Source organism: Suhomyces tanzawaensis (genome assembly GCF_001661415.1).
Source record: "Suhomyces tanzawaensis NRRL Y-17324 unplaced genomic scaffold CANTAscaffold_6, whole genome shotgun sequence".
Lineage (NCBI taxonomy): Eukaryota > Fungi > Ascomycota > Pichiomycetes > Serinales > Debaryomycetaceae > Suhomyces > Suhomyces tanzawaensis.
The window spans coordinates 1,172,874-1,193,552 of NW_017963641.1; the positions used below are offsets into that span (position 1 = coordinate 1,172,874).

Sequence of the window (20,679 nt, forward strand, 5' to 3'; positions counted from 1 at the left end):
CCTGGGGATTTTCCCTGGCCCCAGGTCAAATCTATTACAAACTATAAATTACTTTATGAAGCAGTGGCTCAAGTCAACTTCTGTACACATCTATTACAAACTATTAATCAACTTGTTGAAGTCGTTCTGGATACTGTTTTCCATCAAGCCATTCAACACCAACTTGACGAACGGCTCAACCAATCCGAACAAGATCCGGTTCAAGATCTGCTTGAGAATCTTGAGGTACTCGTCAACAGCAATCAACGAGCTGGAGTCGCTGGAGTTGGCCGAGGTGGACGAGAATATGGACGAGTTTTCCTCATACTCGCTGTTGGAGGAGGTTCTGCTGATGGCAGGCTCGTTGATGTTGTTGGCCAATAAGTTTTGTCGTAAGATTTCGAATATCCTTAGTATCATTTTAAATAGCACCTTGTATATGAATAGATTGTCGAGCTTGATGTTGATCTCCAACTTTTCGATGAGGAGCTGCTTGGAGTTGATTTTGATGGGCGACGCGTTGTGACTGCTTTCTGACGAAGCCCCAGGCCCACCCGAGCCGTCGCTGCCATTAAGCTGCTGGTTGATGGTGGAGCTGGACTGGCTGTTGGAAAGCTCATGCAACCGCAAGTTGACTGAGTTCATCTGAGGGGCGCTGGCGTTTCCGCCAATGTCGAAGTTTTTCAACAAAAGGAGCAAGTTTTTGATGAATTTGATTTGGTACACCGGCTGCGACTGTGGGGTGGTATTGATGATGTGCTTGGGGATCTGTGTGGGTGGCAGTGGCTCGGTGAACGGGTTGTACTCTGAACTTCCAGCGCCCACGAGTTTAGCGGCTGGGGACGAGCCCTTGGCCCCGTTCAAATTGGACAAAAATGTCTTTTGCTGCTGGTGCTGCTGGCGATGGAGCTCCTCGTCGAGCTGCAACGTCTTGATGAGGTTGCCGAGCGAGATTCCGAGCTTCAACAACCGGTTGGAGTCGATGGGAAACTTCTCAGGCTGTTCATTAAGTTGCACCAATGACCGTCTGCTCAACCGGTAAACGTTCAAGAAGTACTCATGGGTGGGTTCAGCATTGGGCGAGAACGGAATCGACGCTAGGAGGTGGTTAATGTTGGCAATCTCGTCCTCCAAGATTGCTACGTAGTTGGCCATGGTGGTGTTGATAGGGAGAAAGCTCGCGCGGCTTTAGTTTTGGCGAGTTAGCGAGGAGGTGAGGCAGGGAGGTGCCTCGCGAGGGTCTAGCCAGAGGGCGGTGGGAGACGTGGCCAGGAGAAGACCAGGTAGACTAGGTTGTGGTGGTGGGAGCGTAGAGGGGTGGTGGTGGCGCTGGGAGCGCAGAGAGGATGCGGGAGTGGAATTGGGCCCAGTAGATAGTGGTGGTGGTGATGGTGGTGGTAGCTAGACGGTGGCTTCCACGCGGTGGGCTCTCGCTACCTGGAATCTGACGACCGTTACGCGCAGGCGAGTCGGTGCTGGCGGTTACTGTCGCTAAATCTCTCGCACCACTAACTGTCGCTACGTGATTCCTGTCCTAATTGTATGGGGCTACAGAGATAACTGTCTCGCTAACAGTTACAGCTGGAAGAGCTGCCTACTAGAATTTACAGCCAGAGGAGCTGGTAGTGAAAGTACTCCACTCAGCGTTACATACAGGTGTCGCCACTGCTCAATTACAGCCAACTCCACGTTGTGAACAGTCACCAGTTATTGTCGCTATTAAGCAACAGCGTCTTCTGGAAACTCGCCAATTGTCGCTACTGAACAGTTACAGCATCAACTATCACTGCAAAAATAATCTACTGGCGCTACTGTTCAGCACACCCAACTGATCGGCCAACTATCTGCAATTGCAGTCACTCCACCCTCCCGTATTCAACTGACTCACTTTCCCATCAAACACGAATCCCTGGCTTCATGTTCCTCCCACTTTTCCTCCTCACACTTGCCTTCGTGGCGCTCTCAGCCGTATTCATCTTTGGCGACCTGCCCAGCCTCAGAGCTACGCCCATCCACAAGCTCCGTCTCCAGCTAGTACTCCTTTGGAACCGTTTGGCTGCCAGCTACCACCACATCGACACCAACGTGTGCCATGGACGACTAGCGTTCTACTTGAACGCGGTAGTGCCAGTGGCGTATCTCGGACTTGTCACCTTCTGCCTCCACCAGTTCTTCTCCAAAACCTACCCTGTACTTTTGCAGACACCCCATGGCCCCAATCGCAGCTATATCGCCTTCACGGTCGTCTTGGTGTACGTGGCTACCGCGTTGGCAGTGTTTTCAGACCCTGGCCATGCTAGCGACTCCGCCCTGCGCAGGTTCAGAAACAACCAATTGATCTTCTTCGACAACAAGGTGTGTCACACATGTGACCTCGTCAAGCCAGCACGGTCCAAGCACTGCTCGGTGTGCAACAGCTGCTATCTCTTGTACGACCACCACTGCGTGTGGATCAACAACTGCGTGGGCTACTACAATTACCGCTGGTTCGTGTTGTATCTCGTGGCCAACATCAACATGTTGGTCTACGGAGGCTACGTGTGTTTCGTGTCCCTCCAGTTCGAAAGGGCACGGTTACAGTCACCTGGGTGGTGGAGCCTTATCAGCCAAACCACCGCTGCTAACGAGGTCACAGGCATTTTTGTGCTTTTGTGCATTCCGTTCGCTATCATCGCTTCATTGTTTACTGCTCTCCACATTCGTTATATTTACCTCGGAGTCACAACCAACGAGTTGGATAAGTGGTCAGAAATTGAGCATTTGGTCCGCTTGGGCGCGTTGTACCATTTGCAGAGCTCCGACATCAACGGAGAAACCTACTTAGAGCAGGCCAGCACCAAGGACGGCCAAACTGTGTACATCAGCTTAAAAAACGAGGCGATCTTGATCCAGGGTTCCGATGTACACCACTACGACTTGAGGCAAATCACCTCTGTGGAGAATGAGTTGACCAATATCTACGACAGGGGATTCTGGAATAATGCCCGCGAAAGGCTCTTATTGGAATGAGTCTGGAATGGCTGAAACTCCTAGCTAATTAACATGTACATATCCGTCTTTGAGTCAAGAATTAGCCGTTACTTAGCCGATTTCTAACTATAAATTATGTATATAGATGTTGCATCCAAGTGAATTTGGACTGGCCCGGTGGTTCTATAATACTAACGGGACGATTCACTGAGCTTTAATAGTAATACAATTATGTCCAAATAGAGAGCAGTCGTATCGATATTGAACATTTTAATAGACAATATTTTGAAGGAGCTGATTTAGTAACAATTATTGTGTCTGAAGAATCATCCACATATGCACAAACACGGCATAAAATTGCTTTAGTCTCCTGCAAGAAGACGCTTGATTACCACAGGTGGAATCTTGACCTTGGTGATGGTTCTCTTGATAGTGCTACCGCCAGTAGCACGGTGGATGGACTCTTTTTCTTGTTCTTTGGATAGTTCATTTCCACAAATTATTGTCAACTTCTCCAAAATCGCAATGAAGACTTCTAAGTTCTTGTTGATAAAACTGCTACTTTGATTGTACACGATTGAGTATAGGAAAAGCCGAAACATGGCCATGTTGATAGCACGTTCGTGACCAAACTGGCGCTCGAAAACGCTCTTTAGACTAATTGCGTCGAAATTAGCAAGAAGCCACTGTACCAGCTTAACATACTCGGAAAGGTGCTCCTTGACGTCGATATTATTGGGTAAATTAGGTGTTAGGGAATTCCAATTTGCCAAGTGCTCATTAATGCTGCCTAGCTGGCGAGCCAGGCACTTCGAGTCCCAAAATTTTGTGTGCTCGTGGAGTTCATTTTCCGAAACTATGGGCTCGGGGCGGCCATCTGTGTCGTTGTCAATTTCTTCTCTTGTCAAAATCACCTGTCTCTTGGTGTCATCTAGACGATCCTTTTTCCTGATGAATTTGGGCAAACTGGCAGTTGCAGGCTGCAATATGGGCCGCAACTCGGGGGTGTCTTCGTCCTCATCTTCATCATCGTAGAAACTCACTGTGGTTTGCCTCTGGGCTTTCTGTTTCTTGGTCCCTATCTGAATCAGTAGCTTTGCCCTCTTTAGGTTGGAATCGGGTATTGTCTTTGGGTCTGTGCTTCTGAGGTCCTGGGCCAGTGATTGTGACTCTTTGTGGCGTGTGGATGCTATTCCCTTCTCGTTTTGGACCATTGCAGACTGCTGTGGAGTCGGAGACAAATCAATGGCTGGTTCTTGGTTGATGTTATTCCCAGTGCAATTGTGAGGTGCTCGGGTGAGTGTCGAGACCAGTCATGGAATAGTAAGCGTGAAGGTTCTGGTTGTGTTGGTGGGTGGTTGTGGTGGTGGTTGGAGGTAAATTCGAGTTCTGAACATTGATAGATGAGTTTGATGGTTGCGCGTGCGGGTGCAAATCTGCCATAATGTCACTATTTGATGTATAGTATTGAGACATGGGGGTATATGAAGAGGTTATGTCATTGAAGACGGACACCAGAACGACTTCGAAGCGTAGATTAGCAGCTAATTTAGAAGTCAATATTCTCAGATGAGTTTTGGGGTCGGTCCAGGAAGAATATAAATCTAGATTGATGGATTGCAATGAATATCGACATATATACCCTGTTGACCGTTTTTTCCTACAAAACGTTGTTGGAAGGAACTGATAAATATTGTAAACAAAAATCTAGGGACCTAATCAATGGGATTTATGACTGTCTCTGAATCAAAAGATGCATTGCCATACTCCCAATTTCAAATAACAGTCTACATATAGGATTGACAACACTGACCAGAATTTATATACCTTTATTGGAAGCTGAGTGAGAGAAGACAATAATTTCAGATGGAAAACAAGTGCCAGGAGCAATTGGAAGGAACAATCCACTTCAATAAGACCTTATTTGTAGCTTGGGGCAATGTGTTGTTGAACAATTGATTATTAGCTGCACAAGGCACAGCAATAAAGCAGTGGAATGCTAAAGAAACTAACCATCTGAATTGAGAGAGACTGCTGGGGTCTAGAAAGCACCCTTCTAATACTCGTTCTTGGACAGAATTGGCCATCAAGTCTTGCTCAAGCTAGTAAAATATTGACTATCCCAGACCAGCAAGAGCTAGTTTAAACGAGCAATAACTGTACGCTCCCCTTCCTAACCTTCTGTCAATTGGCCACAAATTCTGGGTCAGCAGATCAAGAGCAAACTGAATCCCACCAAAAACAGCTCGGGCCATTTCTAACAATAGACTCCTTTCGTCTCGAACGATCACAATCGTCACCGACTGCGTTGACCCCGCCGTCTGGGTGAAAAATAACGGTCGCAGTGGCTCAATTCATGAGACCACTCCTCGGCCATATGTATCCGGGATGATGTGCGTTTCCGTCGCTTTCGATATCCGTCCCATACTTCCAAATGAATCTCTGGTGTAGGCTATCGGAGGAAAAAGGTGAAATTATATCCACTTACTGATCCAGCTACTCCATCTAGAAAATCTCTGCACTCCACCCTCAATGCAGTAGCTAGTATAGCTCCGGCATCAGCAGACTGAGATCTAATTGTGGTGGTGTCCTCATGGGAACTTTTATTGTTCTGGCTCACAACCATTACTGTAAGGGCCCAACAACCTCTGGCAGCAGAGGTGCCAGAGCCAGAAGCAGTTGGCTCTTGAGAGCAACAAGGAGTTGTAGTGGATCATAGCACCTCAGTAAGTCTAGATTCCGCTGCCACTGCAGTTTTAGGCAGTGGAAGCTGCCCAATTGCCAATCTCGCTTCGCTGTTTTGCACCCAGATCCTGCCCTGCACACAGAGGTTCCCCATACTACGGGGTACGAGATTTAACCCGCACATCCCAGTTTGTAGGTTAGGGTAAAAAGTTTTTTGTAGTTATATTACGCCTATCCCCAGAGAACCCCTTTTAATCCACCACCGCCTCCTGGCCCTACCATTATCGTCGCATCAACCCCGAGGCCTTCTGTGTGGCTAAATTTCGCTCCAGTATCGTTTTTTTTTCCAGCTTGTGGCCCCACTCCCGCCTCATCCACTCCGACGGATGGCCCCTTCCCTGATTAGCGACTACCATGAATCATCAGCACTTGCACCAGCCTGTCAACTCGTACCCCGGCCCTGGACCCAACGGCAGTCGACAGGACGCCAAAGCCCCCAAAAACGACCAGTTTAATCCCCACCCAGAAGACGACAAATCCAACGAACACATCTTCCACAACAGCATCCACGCCCACAATTTCTCGGGACCAGCCCTCAACGAGTTCGAGCACCACTCGCCTCAGAATTACCTCGATTCCAACTGGGAGCCTAACATGCTCATGGACAACAACGGCGAAATGCTCTACAACGTGGACTTGCCGCAGCAGGGCCACCTTCAGTCCAGCAACAACCATCCCAACTCCATAATGCAGAGCATTCAGTATCAGAACAACATACATCAAGACGCAGGAGTTCCCACCAACGAGCACAAGATTGGTGCCTTCAACGGAGACACCCAGGCCCATCCAGACATGATGGGCAACCCTCCCCAAAACGAAGCTCCAGAAGGTCCTGGCGACAAGTCTGCAAGCTCAATGTCGCCACTGTCCATGAACACCAAGGCCACCAAACACAGGCGTCCTTGTGACCATTGTCGGCGTAGAAAGACCAAGTGTGTCATCATCCCCAATACCAATAACTGTGTGCAATGTGAGGCCAAATCGTTGACTTGTACATACACCAGCCAGGCTGTCAAGAGAAAAGCCATAGAAACCGATTTTGATGCGTCCAGGAAGAAATCTGACAACGACCCCAGGTCCATGGAAGGGTACAACCCAAACCTAGCATTGTTACAAGGCGACCAATCTGGAATCGTGCCGCCCAATGTCCCTATCCGAGACGTCCAGCCAGTCCAAGACTACTCTTCCATGAACAATTCGTTGTTGAAGAAAACGTTATCCCTTCAGTTCCCTAGATCCAGTTTTTATGTTGGTCCAACCTCGTATTTATATGATATTAACCTATTGAATATGATTCTAGACTCTCAGAAAAAGCCTGGATCCACTCCGAACACTGGCAGATCCACCCCCACTAGTGGTGGAGGGGGCAAGATTGAACAAGTGAACTTAAATGACAACGTTTCTCTCAGAAAGGTATCTGACAAGGTCCAGTTCATTCTCAAGGACGACCAGTCCCCTCATTCATATCAGTCCATGTCTAATGACGTTGACACCATTGAAAAGTTCATTGCTCCTCATGGCCAGATCTTGATTGATCTATACTTCAGAATCATCCATCCATCCTACCCTATACTCCATAAGAAGGTTTTCCTCGAAAAATACTCTCGTACCCACCGTGAGTTCAGCGCCCCTTTATTGGCTGCCGTGTATGTGTTAGCGATTCAATGGTGGGATTACGATCCTCAATTAAATAGATTTCCCAAACCAAACGTGGAGTTGATTTTGAAGATTGGATTAAACAACTACCTTTTGGAGATCTTGAAAAGACCCAAACTCAGTGCAGTGCAAGCAGGACTATTGCTATTGCAGTGCAAAAATGTGATTCATTCCTCACCCAATGCTTCTGCTCCAATCACTGGAAACGACAAAAAGCTCATCAGCAATATCAACTTGAGCGTAGGAGATTCCGACTACAGTGATTGGGTATTGTGTTCCCAAGTAGTTTCTCTTGCCGAAGAGCTTGGTTTGGGACTTGATTGCAACAACTGGAAACTACCAAAATGGGAAAGAGGCTTGCGCAAAAGACTTGCGTGGGCTGTTTATATGGAAGACAAATGGCTATCTGTGAAGAACTCCAGGCCATCGCATATTCATGAAAACAACTGGGTAGTCTTGTCCTTGGCAGAAGAAGATTTCCCTGAAAAGCACGGAGACGGAGACCTAAAGGAAGGTTCTTCCGATATCGATAATGGAAAGAAGATTTTCCAGAACTACATTAGACTTTCGATGATTCTCTCCGAAATACTTGACCAGTTCTATTCCATGAAGGCTATGCAAGAAATCACCGAAGTCAACCAAGTATTGAAGCTTGCCAAGCCCTTGCAATTGAAGCTCAGAAATTGGTACCATTCGTTGCCAGTGGAGCTCCAAATGAGCTCAGTCCAACCAAGAAAGTTATGCTCTAACGGTTATCTTCAACTAGCATATTTTGCAACGGAATTGAGTCTTCACCGTAAGATCAGCACTGTGATCTATCAGCAAACCTTGGCTGGAAATCCTCCTCCTCCCGAGTTGGTCAATGTATGCCGTACAGCAGCCAAGACCCGTCTCATTGGATCTATAGAATTTGTGAGAGATCTCAAGCCAGAACACATCCATTCGTTCTGGCACTCGTCTGCTGCCTCCAACTTCACCCTCATAGGAACATTCGCTGCCATTCTTTTCATGTCAGCACCAAACAGAGAGGAAGCAGACTTCTACCGTGACCAAATCTTCAATTACAGGTGGATACTCAAGATGTCCTCCAAAGGATTTGACCAGGTGGCTGAAGCATTGAGCCAATTAGATCTTGTTTTGAACCACATTCCCGGCCTTTTCAACGACAATGCAGAACTTCCAATGGTCGTTCCCAACGTCCCCACTGTGGATTTAAACAATACACCTTCCAAACCAGCCAATGAAAAGGCCAACCAGACAGCAAGCCCAGGTCATAGACCGTCAATCAGCAGCCAGCAATCGTTTGCCAACGGGCAGACGCACAAGAATAGAGTAAGAGCATTGCATGGACGTGCCAACAGCCAAGCGGGAGGAGAGGACTCGCCATATGGATCACCACAGAGCTACGGAGTCCCAGGTGGAGCATCTCCAAACACACAGCAAACTATTTCCAGAGGAGGCAACTTTGTGGTCAACTCGCCTCAGTCGTCCCAGGGATTATCTCCCAAGGACATCATCAAACAGCAAAGACTGGTGAATGCGGAAACCTTCAACAAGCGGTCTCCCAGCTCGTTGCAAAATGTTCCTGTTTTATCTAGAGGAGAAAGCAATGGCTCTGAGGAGTAACTCTAACGAGAGATCCAGCATCTCGAAACATGTGGAATTGTATTATCTGGATATGTAAGAATAGTAGGGTATGTAAGTATAGTAGAATATGTACATTATAGCACGGTTCAACGAGTCGGAATGAAGTAGAATATGTTTGTTGAAAGATATGAGCATACATACAATTGTAGGATAATAGAACAGGGTAGCAGCAATGTAATGTTGATTATGTTGAAGCAGTAATTGTATTAGAACAAAAAATGGTGGAAACAAATTGATTTTGAGAGGCAGTGATTTCTTGGGGCAATTCTATCTTTTTATGGAGAAAAGAAATGCTTTTATTTACACATTCAGATTGCTTTAGTCAAGTATATTCAATATCTTCTTACTTCTAGTAGAGTAAAGTGCTGACCTCGGAGAGTCCTCATGAAATTTCTCGTAAAATCGTAGATCTTCTCTTCCGTATCTTAACGAGACAGTACTTGATTAATTTACCTTCTTAGGTGGTTTTTCTTTTTTGCTCTACTGTTTCCAAAGCGAGATTTAGTCAATTCTAGCCTCAGTTTTCAACCCGCTACTTCAGTTCTATTTGGATTTACTCCTGGAGATGATTTGTTGAGTGATTCAGTTTTTAAGCATTTATTAATTCCAAAAAGTGTTTTGTACTTATAGTAAAAGATATGCTTGTACACTAAGTTTTTCTGTTCGTAAAGCGTTGGACTGTTCTTGATGGACTACATGTTCATAGGTATTTTATTCCTGCCACTGCAAAACTCACTTTCTGCTCTCTTGCCAAAAATAGCTACATGGTACCAAAAGCTCTGCCACAAGAACTCTTAAACAATCGTATATTTCACAGAAACATCTCTATATGCTTAATCAAATGGGGTCAAGTAAGCCTCGGCGATAACTCTTGCCCTGGCATTCAAGAACAACTTCATTTCACTGATTTCCTTGTCGACATCCTCCATGAACTCAATGATGAAATCGACCAACTTGTCTTTCAACATTTGTTCGGTGTGGAAGTTGGTGATCAAAAACGAAATGTCGTAGCCTTTTATTGGCACTCTTCTCAATATGAAGAAGTTTTCAGCTCTGGAGGTCAAGAAACGGGTGAACTTGTGCACCAAGATCTGTTCGATCTCGTCAGCTTGCTTGATTTTAATGGAGACTCTGACTGAGTTGACGGATGGCTCGATCAAGATCTTTTCGTTCTCATTTCTGGCTATTATCATAGGATTTAAGATCAATTCCGGGTTGTGTGTGTTGTCCACCTCTATTTCGGGACGGTTGTGTCTTTCCACCAATTGGGAAGAGAAGTCTTCCAAACATATGGCCGCAGTTAGGGACGATCTGACTGCTGCAAGGTATGGTTTTAAGGATTGTGACTAGAGTTAGTAGCGTGCCAGCACGAGCACTGGAGGCGGTTCAAGCATGGAGCCGACACACCCCGCAGTTATATGGCCATTGATCCATTGATTCACTTACCATTGTGTATACTGTTCGGATGTCGATTCGTGGAGCTACTTACATTTTGGGTGAGAGTACACTGGTCGTGCGCCGGTGGCGAAAACTGAGTTAGTGGATATTGTACAAATGACTACTAATACAAGTATGTATGGGTGGAGAGCCAGGTAGGTAGGTGTTGTGTCTGGTTTCGCATGTAGCTGAACTGGTGATGTTTGTGCTACTAGATTTAATGGTTCGCCTACTGTATGACTAGTAGGTTCCCATTTGGAGACTCTCAGGTTGAAGCTGCGAGACATCTTGGTAAGAAACAATTCTGGATTTATGGTTTGTCGGTTCGTCCAGGTGTTGCCAGTGCTGATGAATGAGGCTTCCCGTAATGAAGTGCGATGCTGACTCTTTCTCTCTTCGAAAATCACAGGTTATAATGATGACGATTCTAGTAGTTCATGGTCATGGGCTTGACTGGCTCATCCACTCTCGCCCTCTTAGCTTCCCTATCCTCGGAATCCTCTCTCACTTTTCTCTTCCTCTGCTTGGAATTCAAAACGGAAATGTACTCAGTAACTGCATCCTTGGCTGACTGTTCTACCAAACCAGAACTGTCACCAGGTATTTCCTGGTGGAACTTCTCTATGGACGCTTGAATGGATTTAAAATGTTCCAAATCGCCAAAGGCCAGTAACACTTTTGCAATGTCAAATTCCTCCACAAGCGAGTATTGTATACTTCCGTCATCATTCTTGGAAGGCATAAGACTCACCACACCAGACTTGGCATTCGAATCTTCCAGCGATTCGTCCAGGCCCTCAAGTAGATTGAACACTTTAACTTTATCATTATTGAAGTACAACCAGTCTGCAAGCGACAGGATCAAACCCTTCAATGATTTACCAAAATTGGCCTTTGTAGCCTCCTTCTGAGTTTCATGATCCTTCTTGATAACGTCGTAAAGAAGCTCGATTTCCGTTTGGTTGCTGTCTTTCGACAAAGCGAAATCGATACTTTTCAACCTCTCATCATTTGACTTGGATAGCACCTCGATGAAGATTTCTTTAGACTCGAGTAGTTTTTCGAAAGTTTGTTGAGGGTCTGATTTCTTTAAATCCGTCATTACACCTTGGATCCACTCCTTCTTCAATTTTAACAATTGATTCTTTTCATCCACTATATCCCAAAAGAACTCAATGGGCGTGGAACCGTTTCTTCCACATAACTCGATGAATGCATCCTCGTCCTCAATAAGCTCAAAGACTTGCTTGAATTCGGTGTTGGCATTTATCAGAATTTTGCTTAATAATGCCTTAAAGTTGTCCCTTGCTTTTCTATCCGATCTATAATTGATCCTCTCCGCCTTTGTAACTTCGTCCTTTATAGAATTAAGCGGGGTTGGGTAGATTTTAGTCCGGTACAACTCGAGTATGTCCACTTTGCTCAATACTGCAAAGTGCTTATTGGCATGGAATCTGGAGTCTACCTTGAGTGACTCATACAAATTCTCCCAACCCTTGGATTCCTTCACCACAGAAGGGTTGATTTGGGTCAAGTACGCTTCCAATTCAGATAATGCTTGTCTCTTTTGAGTTTCGATATTCTCGGTGTGTTGCTTTTCTAAATCGGCTCTAAATCTGGAGAAAATTTCCCATATTTCATTATCCGAGAGAATGGAATGCTTGAAGATCGAGTTATCTTCTTTAATCAACTGATTTTTGATGCTCAGCCATCTCGTGTTGTGCTTGAGGATTCCTTTGGAGTGGTACTCTTGGAGAACCAGCTTGAAATTCTTTTCGAACTTCTCCACCACCGCGGTCTTGTCTGACAACTCTTCTTTCAATCTAGAGACGAGGTAGTCGTCGTAGAGTTTCTTCCTCTGTAAGGCATCTGGAATTGCCCAATAGACTGGCTCCTTAATGAACTTGGACATTACTGACTGGAACGACCACGTCGAGTCCACCCTGTTGTCCTTGAGCATGGCGGTGAACGCCTTTTCGGCGTCCAGGACGGTTTCGAACTGAGGTGGCTTGATCAATTCATCTGAGCTGCATGGTTTAGCCTCCAACTCTTGTTCGAGCGGATCTGCTACTGCTTCTGCAGCAGACTCTGCCCCTTGTGTCGCTTCAGTGGCCATTTCTGTGTCAACAGTCTCCGTGGTTGTACTGTCGAACCCCTCGGGCTTGTCCCAGGTGGTGACACCAGTGGTTTCATTGTAGTAGTATTCCTTTCCGTCATCCGTTTTGAATGCTTGCCATTGTGAGGAAGACTGTGACGGTAATGTCCATGATGTCTCGTTAGTGGTGGTGTTGTAGTAGTAAGTACGACCTTCCTCGTCCGTGAGGGTTTCCCATTCTGCCATGGTGGGATGGTGTAGTCAGATCTGGAGTTGAAGAAGAGACTTGATGGATGCAGTCATGTGACCAGATGGAAGCGCGAGCATGGGGTGGTACTGAAGAATGGATATTCAATACTCTGAGAGAAAATGGGAGCATCTTGTGAGAAGTGTGAGTAGTGTGCTCGTTGTGTCAAACTGAGAGTTGGACCAGTGTCTTGCTGACAGTTTGTTTCATTTCAGTGGTGCTTCTGCTGTGATATTTGGTTTGTGTTTCATGGCGAGCATTGGCCGAAGACACTATTGCTCAGGGCTCTTTTGGTGCCGCTAATGGCAACAGTCCTATGCAAACTCGTATCCAGAGTGCTCAGTATGCTTATCATATTCTTCGCTGGCTTTATTGCTTGTTACTGGCTTTGAATTTCCTGGATTCCAAAATTCTCATTTCGCAGCCGCATCTTTTTCACTTTTGCAATAATTTCACAATTTTCACAAAGAAGACAATGAAAACTAGATACACCATTTCATACCTTCTAAAACTTCAGCATAACTCCAAAATCAGACTACACTGCCCTGAACTCTTCCAAAAGAGGCGTTCTATCTCTCAGCACAAACATTTCCACCACCGAACCAGAAACACCGCTCCAAGGTTAGCATTCCATCCCAACGAGGTACATGTGATTCCTGAAGGTTCTCGAATTGTCCGCGTGGATCCTGGCATGCCTATTCCCTATGGAGCAATACCACTTCTGTTCTTGGGCTATCCAGGAGCTGCAAGGGTTTTTGTGTACAATCCAGTCGGCGCCCCTACCCACCTCAATCAGCTCGAGAAAGCCCAGGAAGAGCAGAAACAGTTGTTTCGAAACAAAGAAAATATTCCTCTACAGACGTGGCCAGGTTCTGAGACATTCCCTGAGTACAACTGTGGATTTTACGGCACAGAACCACAAGTTGCAATAGATTTAACCAGCCTAGGTTACGATAAAAGAAAGAACGAAGACAGAAGTCCGGGTGAGACTGAAAGAATCCAGGAAAACCAGTCGGATGCCTCCAACAGCCAATCTACCTGGTCCTCTAGTGACATTCAGATCCAGCTTCCCCTGGTGTATTGACGGAAGGGAAGGTTGGGTGCCGTTGCAGACTACTTCACAAGCAACTATAACCAAATAATAGAGTTAAGTAGAGCCAGCTCTCTGCAAGCCACTAGTACCTGCTAATTGTGACCACTCAGTACCAACTATGAACCATTCATTAGAGCAACTAGATGGACTGCAAAAACGGGTTGGCGCACGACCACTCATCATTATCACCGTCAGTCCAGCTTCCCGGAACACTAATGACGGGAATAGTGATAGGGAGCAGCGAATGGCGCTATTTGAGCCTCGAACTGTAAGTGACACGGAGAAGTCTCCACGCCGTACTAACCATTAGAACCCCCGACCCGCTAGTGCTACAGGAGCCTCTGTTTCGGTCCCAATTCGAGCAGTTGGAGGTGGATTCCTTGACCTGGAAGCAGGTGGTGCTGGCCAGTATGAAGAAGATGTACGGCATAGTGGGCGAGGCAGCCCACTTTGACGTGCTCCACCGCACCAAGAAGAGAGCCATCATCCGAGTGCAGCCAGAGGACGAGGACAAGTTCAAAACTAGTTTGTTCTCGTACGTGACGGTGATGGAGTCGTTTCTCGGCAGCAGTTCCAGTTGCAGCGATTTGGAGTGCTACGTGAGGGTGGCCAAGAGCGCAGAGCACTTGGGGATGGTGGCTGAAAGCGAATTCATCGAGATATAGCATGCATTACGAGATATGATGAATTAAGAATTTTATTGCATAGGCACTTCGAGAGTGAAAAATTCCACGACGTCAGCTATGGCAGTTGCAGAAGGAGTCCGACCGCAGTCCTAGAAGCATGGGTGTTTACAGAGCATTGCATTATGCACCCCGCCAGCCCACAGCCATCCCCACCTGGCGTCGCTAATTATAGCACCACACAATAGGAGTCAGTTTCTAGTCTAATACAACGCTCGCCAGCTGGGAAGGCCATACCCACTATATCCACTCCGTAGACCACACACGCTAGCCATGCTGCCCACACTAGGGGCCCGGCTAGTGGCTCTCACTAGTGGCTCACTCTCGTAGCCCTCGCGGGTAGCTTCCGCCAGTGGCCCGTACGATCGGCAACCACTCCGATCTGGCTCCTTTTGCATTTGCCTCACCATATCCCTCCTACCGTTCTGCGCACTACCCGCGCTACTTATCAATTCGACGTGGCAATCACTTACATGATCCTACAGCCAATCGATCTCCATAGTCTACCCCCCGTGAACGTGCTGATCGAGCCAGCAACCGACCCCAAGATCAAAACCCCGAACGCCACCAAATTTTCGTCCCAATTGAACATCAATTGACCGTCTGACACCCACGAATAGTCGCCATGAGACTAACCCATTTCGTGGGGGTGGTGCTAGCCACCCTCGCAATCGCCACGGCAGACTACTCGCCCAAGGTGACCATGCACACCGATTCGACCGTGGCCTCTGACCTCCGCTACTTCGACGATTCTCCCAACATCTTGTTGTTGCGAGATAACAAGCTCTTGATCTCGTTTGACGACGGAAAGTCGTTCAAACCCGTCAAGGAAACCAAGGACAACCACGTCAAGTCGTTCGAATTCAATCCGATTGACAACCGCGTGGCGTTGGCTTTCACCACCAAAAACGAGCAGTACATCACCACTGACCAGGGAAAAAAGTGGAAAAAGTTCAAGTTGCCCGACTACAACTCCAAGCTCCAGGTCCACAGTGCCAGCGTCGACTTCAACGGATACTTGGACGACATCTTGTTGTCGTTCTGGTTCTGCAATGACCACTCGGCCTTCGACAAGACCTGTGAACAGAAAATCTACTACTCCACTGATGGACTCAAATCCGACCCCAAGAAATTGGGCATTGATGCTGCCATGTGTAAGTACACAAAGAATGTGGCCCACTGGGCCACTGCAAAGGACAATCTTATTGTCTGTGTGCACAACAAGTTGAACTCCTTTGGCCACGTCGTGGAGTCAGTCTTGAGGGCCTCTTCCGACTATTTCCAGAAGAGCAACGATCTTTTGGAAAGCGGCAGGGCAAAATCTGGTAAAATCATCGAATTGAGGGCTGAAAAGAACTTCATAGTTGCCGTGGTTCAAAATGACAAGTTCAACACAAAATCAAAGGTCTCATTATTGGTGTCTACTAAACTTTATGAATTCCAAGAAGCAGACCTTGAAATCGACTTCTCCTATGGTGTCATGATCTTCTTGGATTCGTCACCAACTTCTTTAGTTCTTGCAGTCATGGATTACTCCCGGTCTATGCATGAATTCTCTTTGTCGACGATGTATGCTTCGGACTCTACTGGGTTGAAGTTCACCAAGAGATTAGAAAATATTGAAGGAAATGCAATCCAAAAGGTCCAGACTATTCACGGTGTGTGGTTGGCTAACACAGCTCAGCCTTCTGACCACGAAGGTGAGAAAGATAAGAGTTTACTTGACTTATTGATTGGTGGTGGCTTGGACAGAGACGTCGTATCGTCATATTCATTCAATGACGGTATAGATTGGAGTCCTTTGACCATTATAGACGATGAAAGTTGCAAAGTTTCTGATGGTTGTTCCCTTCATCTTTTGTCACCCACTGAAGAAGATGGCCTGGGCAATTATGTGACAGGACCCACTCCTGGAATATTGATGGCCGTGGGAAACAAAGGAAAGAAATTACTGACAGACTTGAGTAAAATGACTACTTGGGTGTCCAGGGACTTTGGTGCTACTTGGTCAAGTGCCATTGATGAGCCTTGCTTGTTCTCGTTTGGTGACGCAGGTAATATAATCCTTGCAATGCCATTTGTGGGAAAGAATGAAATGAGCACTCTGGACTACTATTTCTCTTTGGACCAAGGAAAAACTTGGACCAAAAAGTCTGTGGAGAAGAAGATTTTCCCTACCAACCTCATAACAACTATCGATGGCTCGTCCCAGAAGTTTGTGGTGTCAGGATTGTTTGACAAAACTCCAGATGTCCCTATGGACGATGAATTTTCTGATGTGATGTATTCATTTGATTTCTCGAACGCGTTTGATGGTAAGAAATGTGGAGACAGTGACTTTGAGGATGTCTTCGCAAGAGTTGTTGGAAACGAAAAGCCACTTTGTTATAATGGAGTCTCGGAAAAGTTTTCTAGAAGAAAACAGGATGCTCGTTGTTTCAAGAGTAAGTTGTACTTTAATCCTATACCGGTGGAAGAAAAATGTACCTGTTCAGAAGTGGCTGATTTTGAATGTGCTCCTGAGTTTAAACCTTCAGACAAGGACAAGAATGTCTGTGTTCCCGATCTCAAAAAGATCAACGAGATATGCAAGACCCTGAAATCTAGCGAATTGAAATTGAAATCTATTCAGAAGAAGGTATTGAACAAATGTGAAGGTAATGTGGACATCCCTGAACACAAGTTCAAATGTTCAGAATTACTGGAAGAACCTGGCAAGCCTGGTAACGATGACTCAGTTGTTCCTCATGAAATTAAGTCATCTCTCTTCAAGTTCGAACACACGATCGCGCAATACGCGTACATGGAGGAGGGTGAAGGATTTGGACCGGACAATATTGTTTTGATCACAATGGACAGACGTGCTTATATTTCCAACAACGGAGGTACCGGATTTACCAAGGTTCCCGTTGCAGATGAGATTACCCGTTTCTTTGTGGGTCTCGTTCCAGGACAGGTAGTCTTGATGACCAATTCTGATACTATTTATGTATCTGTTGATGCTGGTAATACTTTTAAAAGGCGCCATGCACCTTCTCCACCAAGAGCTGGTGCCATCATTTCATTCCATAAAACCGACACGGATACTTTCATCTGGCACGGGGAAGATAAATCGGGCGTGGCAGCTTACATTACTCGTGATGGTGGTGAGACATTTAATTTATTGAAGAAGAAGGCGTCATTCTGTGAAATAGTTGGTCCTCATTTGCAAGACCAGAATGATGAGAACGAAAACATGATTTTCTGTACCACCGTTGGTGACAACCAGCGTGGAGCATGGAACTTGGAGTCATCCAACAACTTTTTCAAGGATTCTAAGGTGGTCTATGAACATATTGTTGGCCATGCCATCACTGGTCGGTTCTTTGTGGTTGCAACTGTGGACACTCTGAAGTACTCTTTAAATGCCAAGGTTTCACTTGATGGTATAACTTTTGCCGATGCCGACTTCCCTGCGGACCTCAAGGTCACCTCGAATTATGGTTACACAGTCTTGGGCTCCGAGTCAAATGCCGTCTTCATGCATGTTACAACCTCCGACAAAGATGGTCAGGAATTCGGATCTCTTTTGAAGTCGAACTCAAATGGTACTTTCTATGTTACTTCGCTTGAACAAGTAAACAGGGACACTCGTGGATATGTTGACTACGATAGAATTGAAGGATTAGAAGGTGTTATCATCAGTAACACCGTGGTGAGTGAAGGTGGTGCTAAGAAATTGAAGACACATATCACACATAACGATGGAGGTGAATGGAACTATTTGACCCCACCAACTGTCGATGCAAAGGGTGACAAGTATGATTGTATTGGACAGCCCTTGTCCAAGTGCTCTTTGAACTTGCATGGATTCACCGAGAGACCAGATTACAGGGACACCTTTTCGTCCTCTTCGGCCACCGGTCTCATGATTGGTTCGGGTAATGTTGGCGAGTTTCTCCAAAAATCTGAAAACATCAACACTTACATGACTAGAGATGGTGGTATCACCTGGAGAGAAATTAGAAAAGGGTACTACATGTGGGAATACGGAGACAGAGGCACTATTGTAGTATTGGTCAATGGTGCAGAAGAGACTGACACAATGCATTATTCATTGGATGAAGGAAGAACCTGGAATGACTACAAGTTCGCCAAGGAACCCCTCAAGGTCATTGAGTTGGCTACCGTCCCATCTGATACTTCTAAGAAATTCTTGATCTTTGGTACGCGTGACAAGTCTACCACATTGTCGTATTCAATCGATTTCAGTGGGCTCTACAAGAGACAATGTCAATTGGACCTTGACAACCCAGATTCTGACGATTTTGAATACTGGACCCCCTCCCACCCTAACCTGCCAGATAACTGCTTGTTCGGACACGAGGCAAGGTACTTGAGACGTATTGAAAGCAGCACCGATTGTTTCATTGGAAGTGCGCCATTAGGCGAAGGCTTCAAGGTGATCAGAAACTGTACCTGTTCAAGAAGAGATTATGAATGTGACTACAACTATTTCAGAGATACTGACGATACTTGTAAATTGGTCAAGGGTTTGTCACCTTCGGACCGTCTTGAAGATTTCTGCAAGAAGGAGAACGCGTTTGAGTACTTTGAACCTACCGGTTACAGAAAGATCCCAGTATCCACTTGTGAGGGTGGAAAACAATTTGATAAATGGAATGCTATTGCTTGTCCAGGTAAAGAGAACGAGTTCAACAAGCACTACGGCAAAGAAGTGAGTGGGGGCAAATTGTTAGCAGTGTTCATTGTACCTCTACTCGTCTTCTTCTTTGCCACCTGGTTCGTCTATGACAGAGGTATTCGTAGGAATGGAGGATTCAAGAGATTTGGCCAGATCAGATTAGATGATGACGAATTCCAGCCAATTGAAAACGACCAGATAGACAAGGTAGTGAACAAGATAGTTAAGGGTGGAATCTTTGTGGTTGCCGGGTTGTTTGCTACCGTCAAGACTGTGAGGAAAATCGATGGAGTGTTATTTGATAAGCTTACTTCTGCGATCTTCAGAAGATCTCCAGGACGCAGAAACTATGTGTCAGTGCCTGATTTCGACGAGGAAGAAGAATTATTTGGGAGCTTCCATGACAACTACGAAGATGAACTCGAAGAGAACTCTGGCTTGGCCCAGGAATTCCCAGATTCAAATGAGCCACAAGACGATTTGAATGAAGCTGCTGAGGATGTGGATAGTGCCGACTCGAGACTCTTTGACATCGATGACCAGTCTGACAATGAGAGTCCTGAGACTGCAAACTCTGCTAACAGCAATTAGAGATCTCCCATTTTAGCAATAGGTAATGCCAATATATAAACGACTAGAATTTGATAACATGTAGTGCACCAAAAGTGTACTCATCCTCTGTACTGCGGGAACCATTACAAACATTCGTTGATGAAGTATTGACTTCTAAAGGGTATATAGGAGAATATCAAAAAGCAAAAAGGAATTGACACGGACAGGAATTGAACCTGCAACCTTTCGATTTGGAGTCGAAAGCTCTACCATTGAGCCACCGCATCACCCTTGAGAAAAAATTAATTTTACAGATATCATGAAACATATGAGAGAACAATTGATAGGCGCACGCACACGATGGAGGTTCTAAGAGTGTATCTCACTTTTGTATGAAATAGAAACATGAAACTTTGTGGGCTGCTATGTACTTCATGTCCCAGACCGTGTTTTTAAAATTTTATTACACTTCAAAAAAATTCAAAACGAGTTGTTTGCATCGGCAGTTGTGTAATTTCCTTGAAGAAGTTACACCGTTTTTTCTACCATACTTTCTTAGTTTAAATCATAACGGTTTGACCAAAATGGTGTGTTATCCATTGCAATAGGTATATAGTCAGTAGATTATAATATACTTCCCATTAGCAAAAAAACAATTGGGTAGATTATACTTCAGTGGGTTGGGAAACTTCCACTAAACAGTTTATTTCCCCATAACCTTAGAACGGAATTGAGTATACATGCTGATATTCTCTTTCATGAAGAAACACACTTCAAATTCTTTCGATTTCCTAGAGTGTTTGGGACCCAACGGAAGGTAAAAGAGCAGGATTATGTTGTGACTTGAGATCCCTTGAAGTGGAACCTTGTAGCTCTTGACAAATTTATGAT

The 20,679-nt window shown here is 45.6% G+C and overlaps 9 protein-coding genes and 1 non-coding gene across 10 annotated transcripts; 5 read left to right on the top strand and 5 right to left on the bottom strand.

Annotated features, from left to right (window-relative positions):
- Nucleotides 1-93: 93 nt before the first annotated feature.
- On the bottom strand, nucleotides 94-1,134 carry CANTADRAFT_55018 (uncharacterized protein; the record flags this gene model as incomplete). Its single annotated transcript, XM_020210393.1, has 1 exon — nucleotides 94-1,134. The coding sequence occupies one exon, from the start codon at nucleotides 1,132-1,134 to the stop codon at nucleotides 94-96; it is 1,041 nt and encodes a 346-aa protein (XP_020063323.1).
- A 762-nt stretch (nucleotides 1,135-1,896) lies between these two features.
- CANTADRAFT_7652 (palmitoyltransferase) lies at nucleotides 1,897-2,988 on the top strand (the record flags this gene model as incomplete). The annotated part of the gene is made up of 1 exon (XM_020211154.1): nucleotides 1,897-2,988. The coding sequence occupies one exon, from the start codon at nucleotides 1,897-1,899 to the stop codon at nucleotides 2,986-2,988; it is 1,092 nt and encodes a 363-aa protein (XP_020063324.1).
- Nucleotides 2,989-3,311: 323 nt separating this feature from the next.
- On the bottom strand, nucleotides 3,312-4,163 carry CANTADRAFT_23299 (uncharacterized protein; the record flags this gene model as incomplete). Its single annotated transcript, XM_020206943.1, has 1 exon — nucleotides 3,312-4,163. The coding sequence occupies one exon, from the start codon at nucleotides 4,161-4,163 to the stop codon at nucleotides 3,312-3,314; it is 852 nt and encodes a 283-aa protein (XP_020063325.1).
- A 1,885-nt stretch (nucleotides 4,164-6,048) lies between these two features.
- Nucleotides 6,049-8,976, top strand: DAL81 (Dal81p; the record flags this gene model as incomplete). Its single annotated transcript, XM_020211155.1, has 1 exon — nucleotides 6,049-8,976. One exon carries the CDS (start codon nucleotides 6,049-6,051, stop codon nucleotides 8,974-8,976), a length of 2,928 nt encoding a protein of 975 aa, XP_020063326.1.
- Nucleotides 8,977-9,830: 854 nt separating this feature from the next.
- On the bottom strand, nucleotides 9,831-10,446 carry ARC19 (Arc19p; the record flags this gene model as incomplete). The annotated part of the gene is made up of 2 exons (XM_020206944.1): nucleotides 9,831-10,343; nucleotides 10,444-10,446. 2 exons carry the CDS (start codon nucleotides 10,444-10,446, stop codon nucleotides 9,831-9,833), a joined length of 516 nt encoding a protein of 171 aa, XP_020063327.1.
- Nucleotides 10,447-10,457: 11 nt separating this feature from the next.
- Nucleotides 10,458-12,907, bottom strand: CANTADRAFT_27095 (uncharacterized protein). Its single transcript, XM_020207994.1, has one exon. It carries the CDS (start codon nucleotides 12,773-12,775, stop codon nucleotides 10,862-10,864), a length of 1,914 nt encoding a protein of 637 aa, XP_020063328.1. The 5' UTR covers nucleotides 12,776-12,907; the 3' UTR covers nucleotides 10,458-10,861.
- A 26-nt stretch (nucleotides 12,908-12,933) lies between these two features.
- On the top strand, nucleotides 12,934-14,029 carry CANTADRAFT_299275 (uncharacterized protein). The gene has a single exon (XM_020208322.1). The coding sequence runs from the start codon at nucleotides 13,093-13,095 to the stop codon at nucleotides 13,858-13,860; it is 768 nt and encodes a 255-aa protein (XP_020063329.1). The 5' UTR covers nucleotides 12,934-13,092; the 3' UTR covers nucleotides 13,861-14,029.
- On the top strand, nucleotides 14,025-14,534 carry CANTADRAFT_102061 (uncharacterized protein; the record flags this gene model as incomplete). Its single annotated transcript, XM_020206157.1, has 2 exons — nucleotides 14,025-14,137; nucleotides 14,180-14,534. The coding sequence occupies exons 1-2, from the start codon at nucleotides 14,085-14,087 to the stop codon at nucleotides 14,532-14,534; spliced, it is 408 nt and encodes a 135-aa protein (XP_020063330.1). The 5' UTR covers nucleotides 14,025-14,084.
- Nucleotides 14,535-15,177: 643 nt separating this feature from the next.
- Nucleotides 15,178-19,827, top strand: PEP1 (type I sorting receptor; the record flags this gene model as incomplete). The annotated part of the gene is made up of 1 exon (XM_020211843.1): nucleotides 15,178-19,827. The coding sequence occupies one exon, from the start codon at nucleotides 15,178-15,180 to the stop codon at nucleotides 19,825-19,827; it is 4,650 nt and encodes a 1,549-aa protein (XP_020063331.1).
- Nucleotides 19,828-20,003: 176 nt separating this feature from the next.
- On the bottom strand, nucleotides 20,004-20,075 carry CANTADRAFT_t195. Its single transcript has one exon. It is a non-coding gene; the product is annotated as a tRNA-Trp (tRNA).
- Nucleotides 20,076-20,679: the final 604 nt, after the last annotated feature.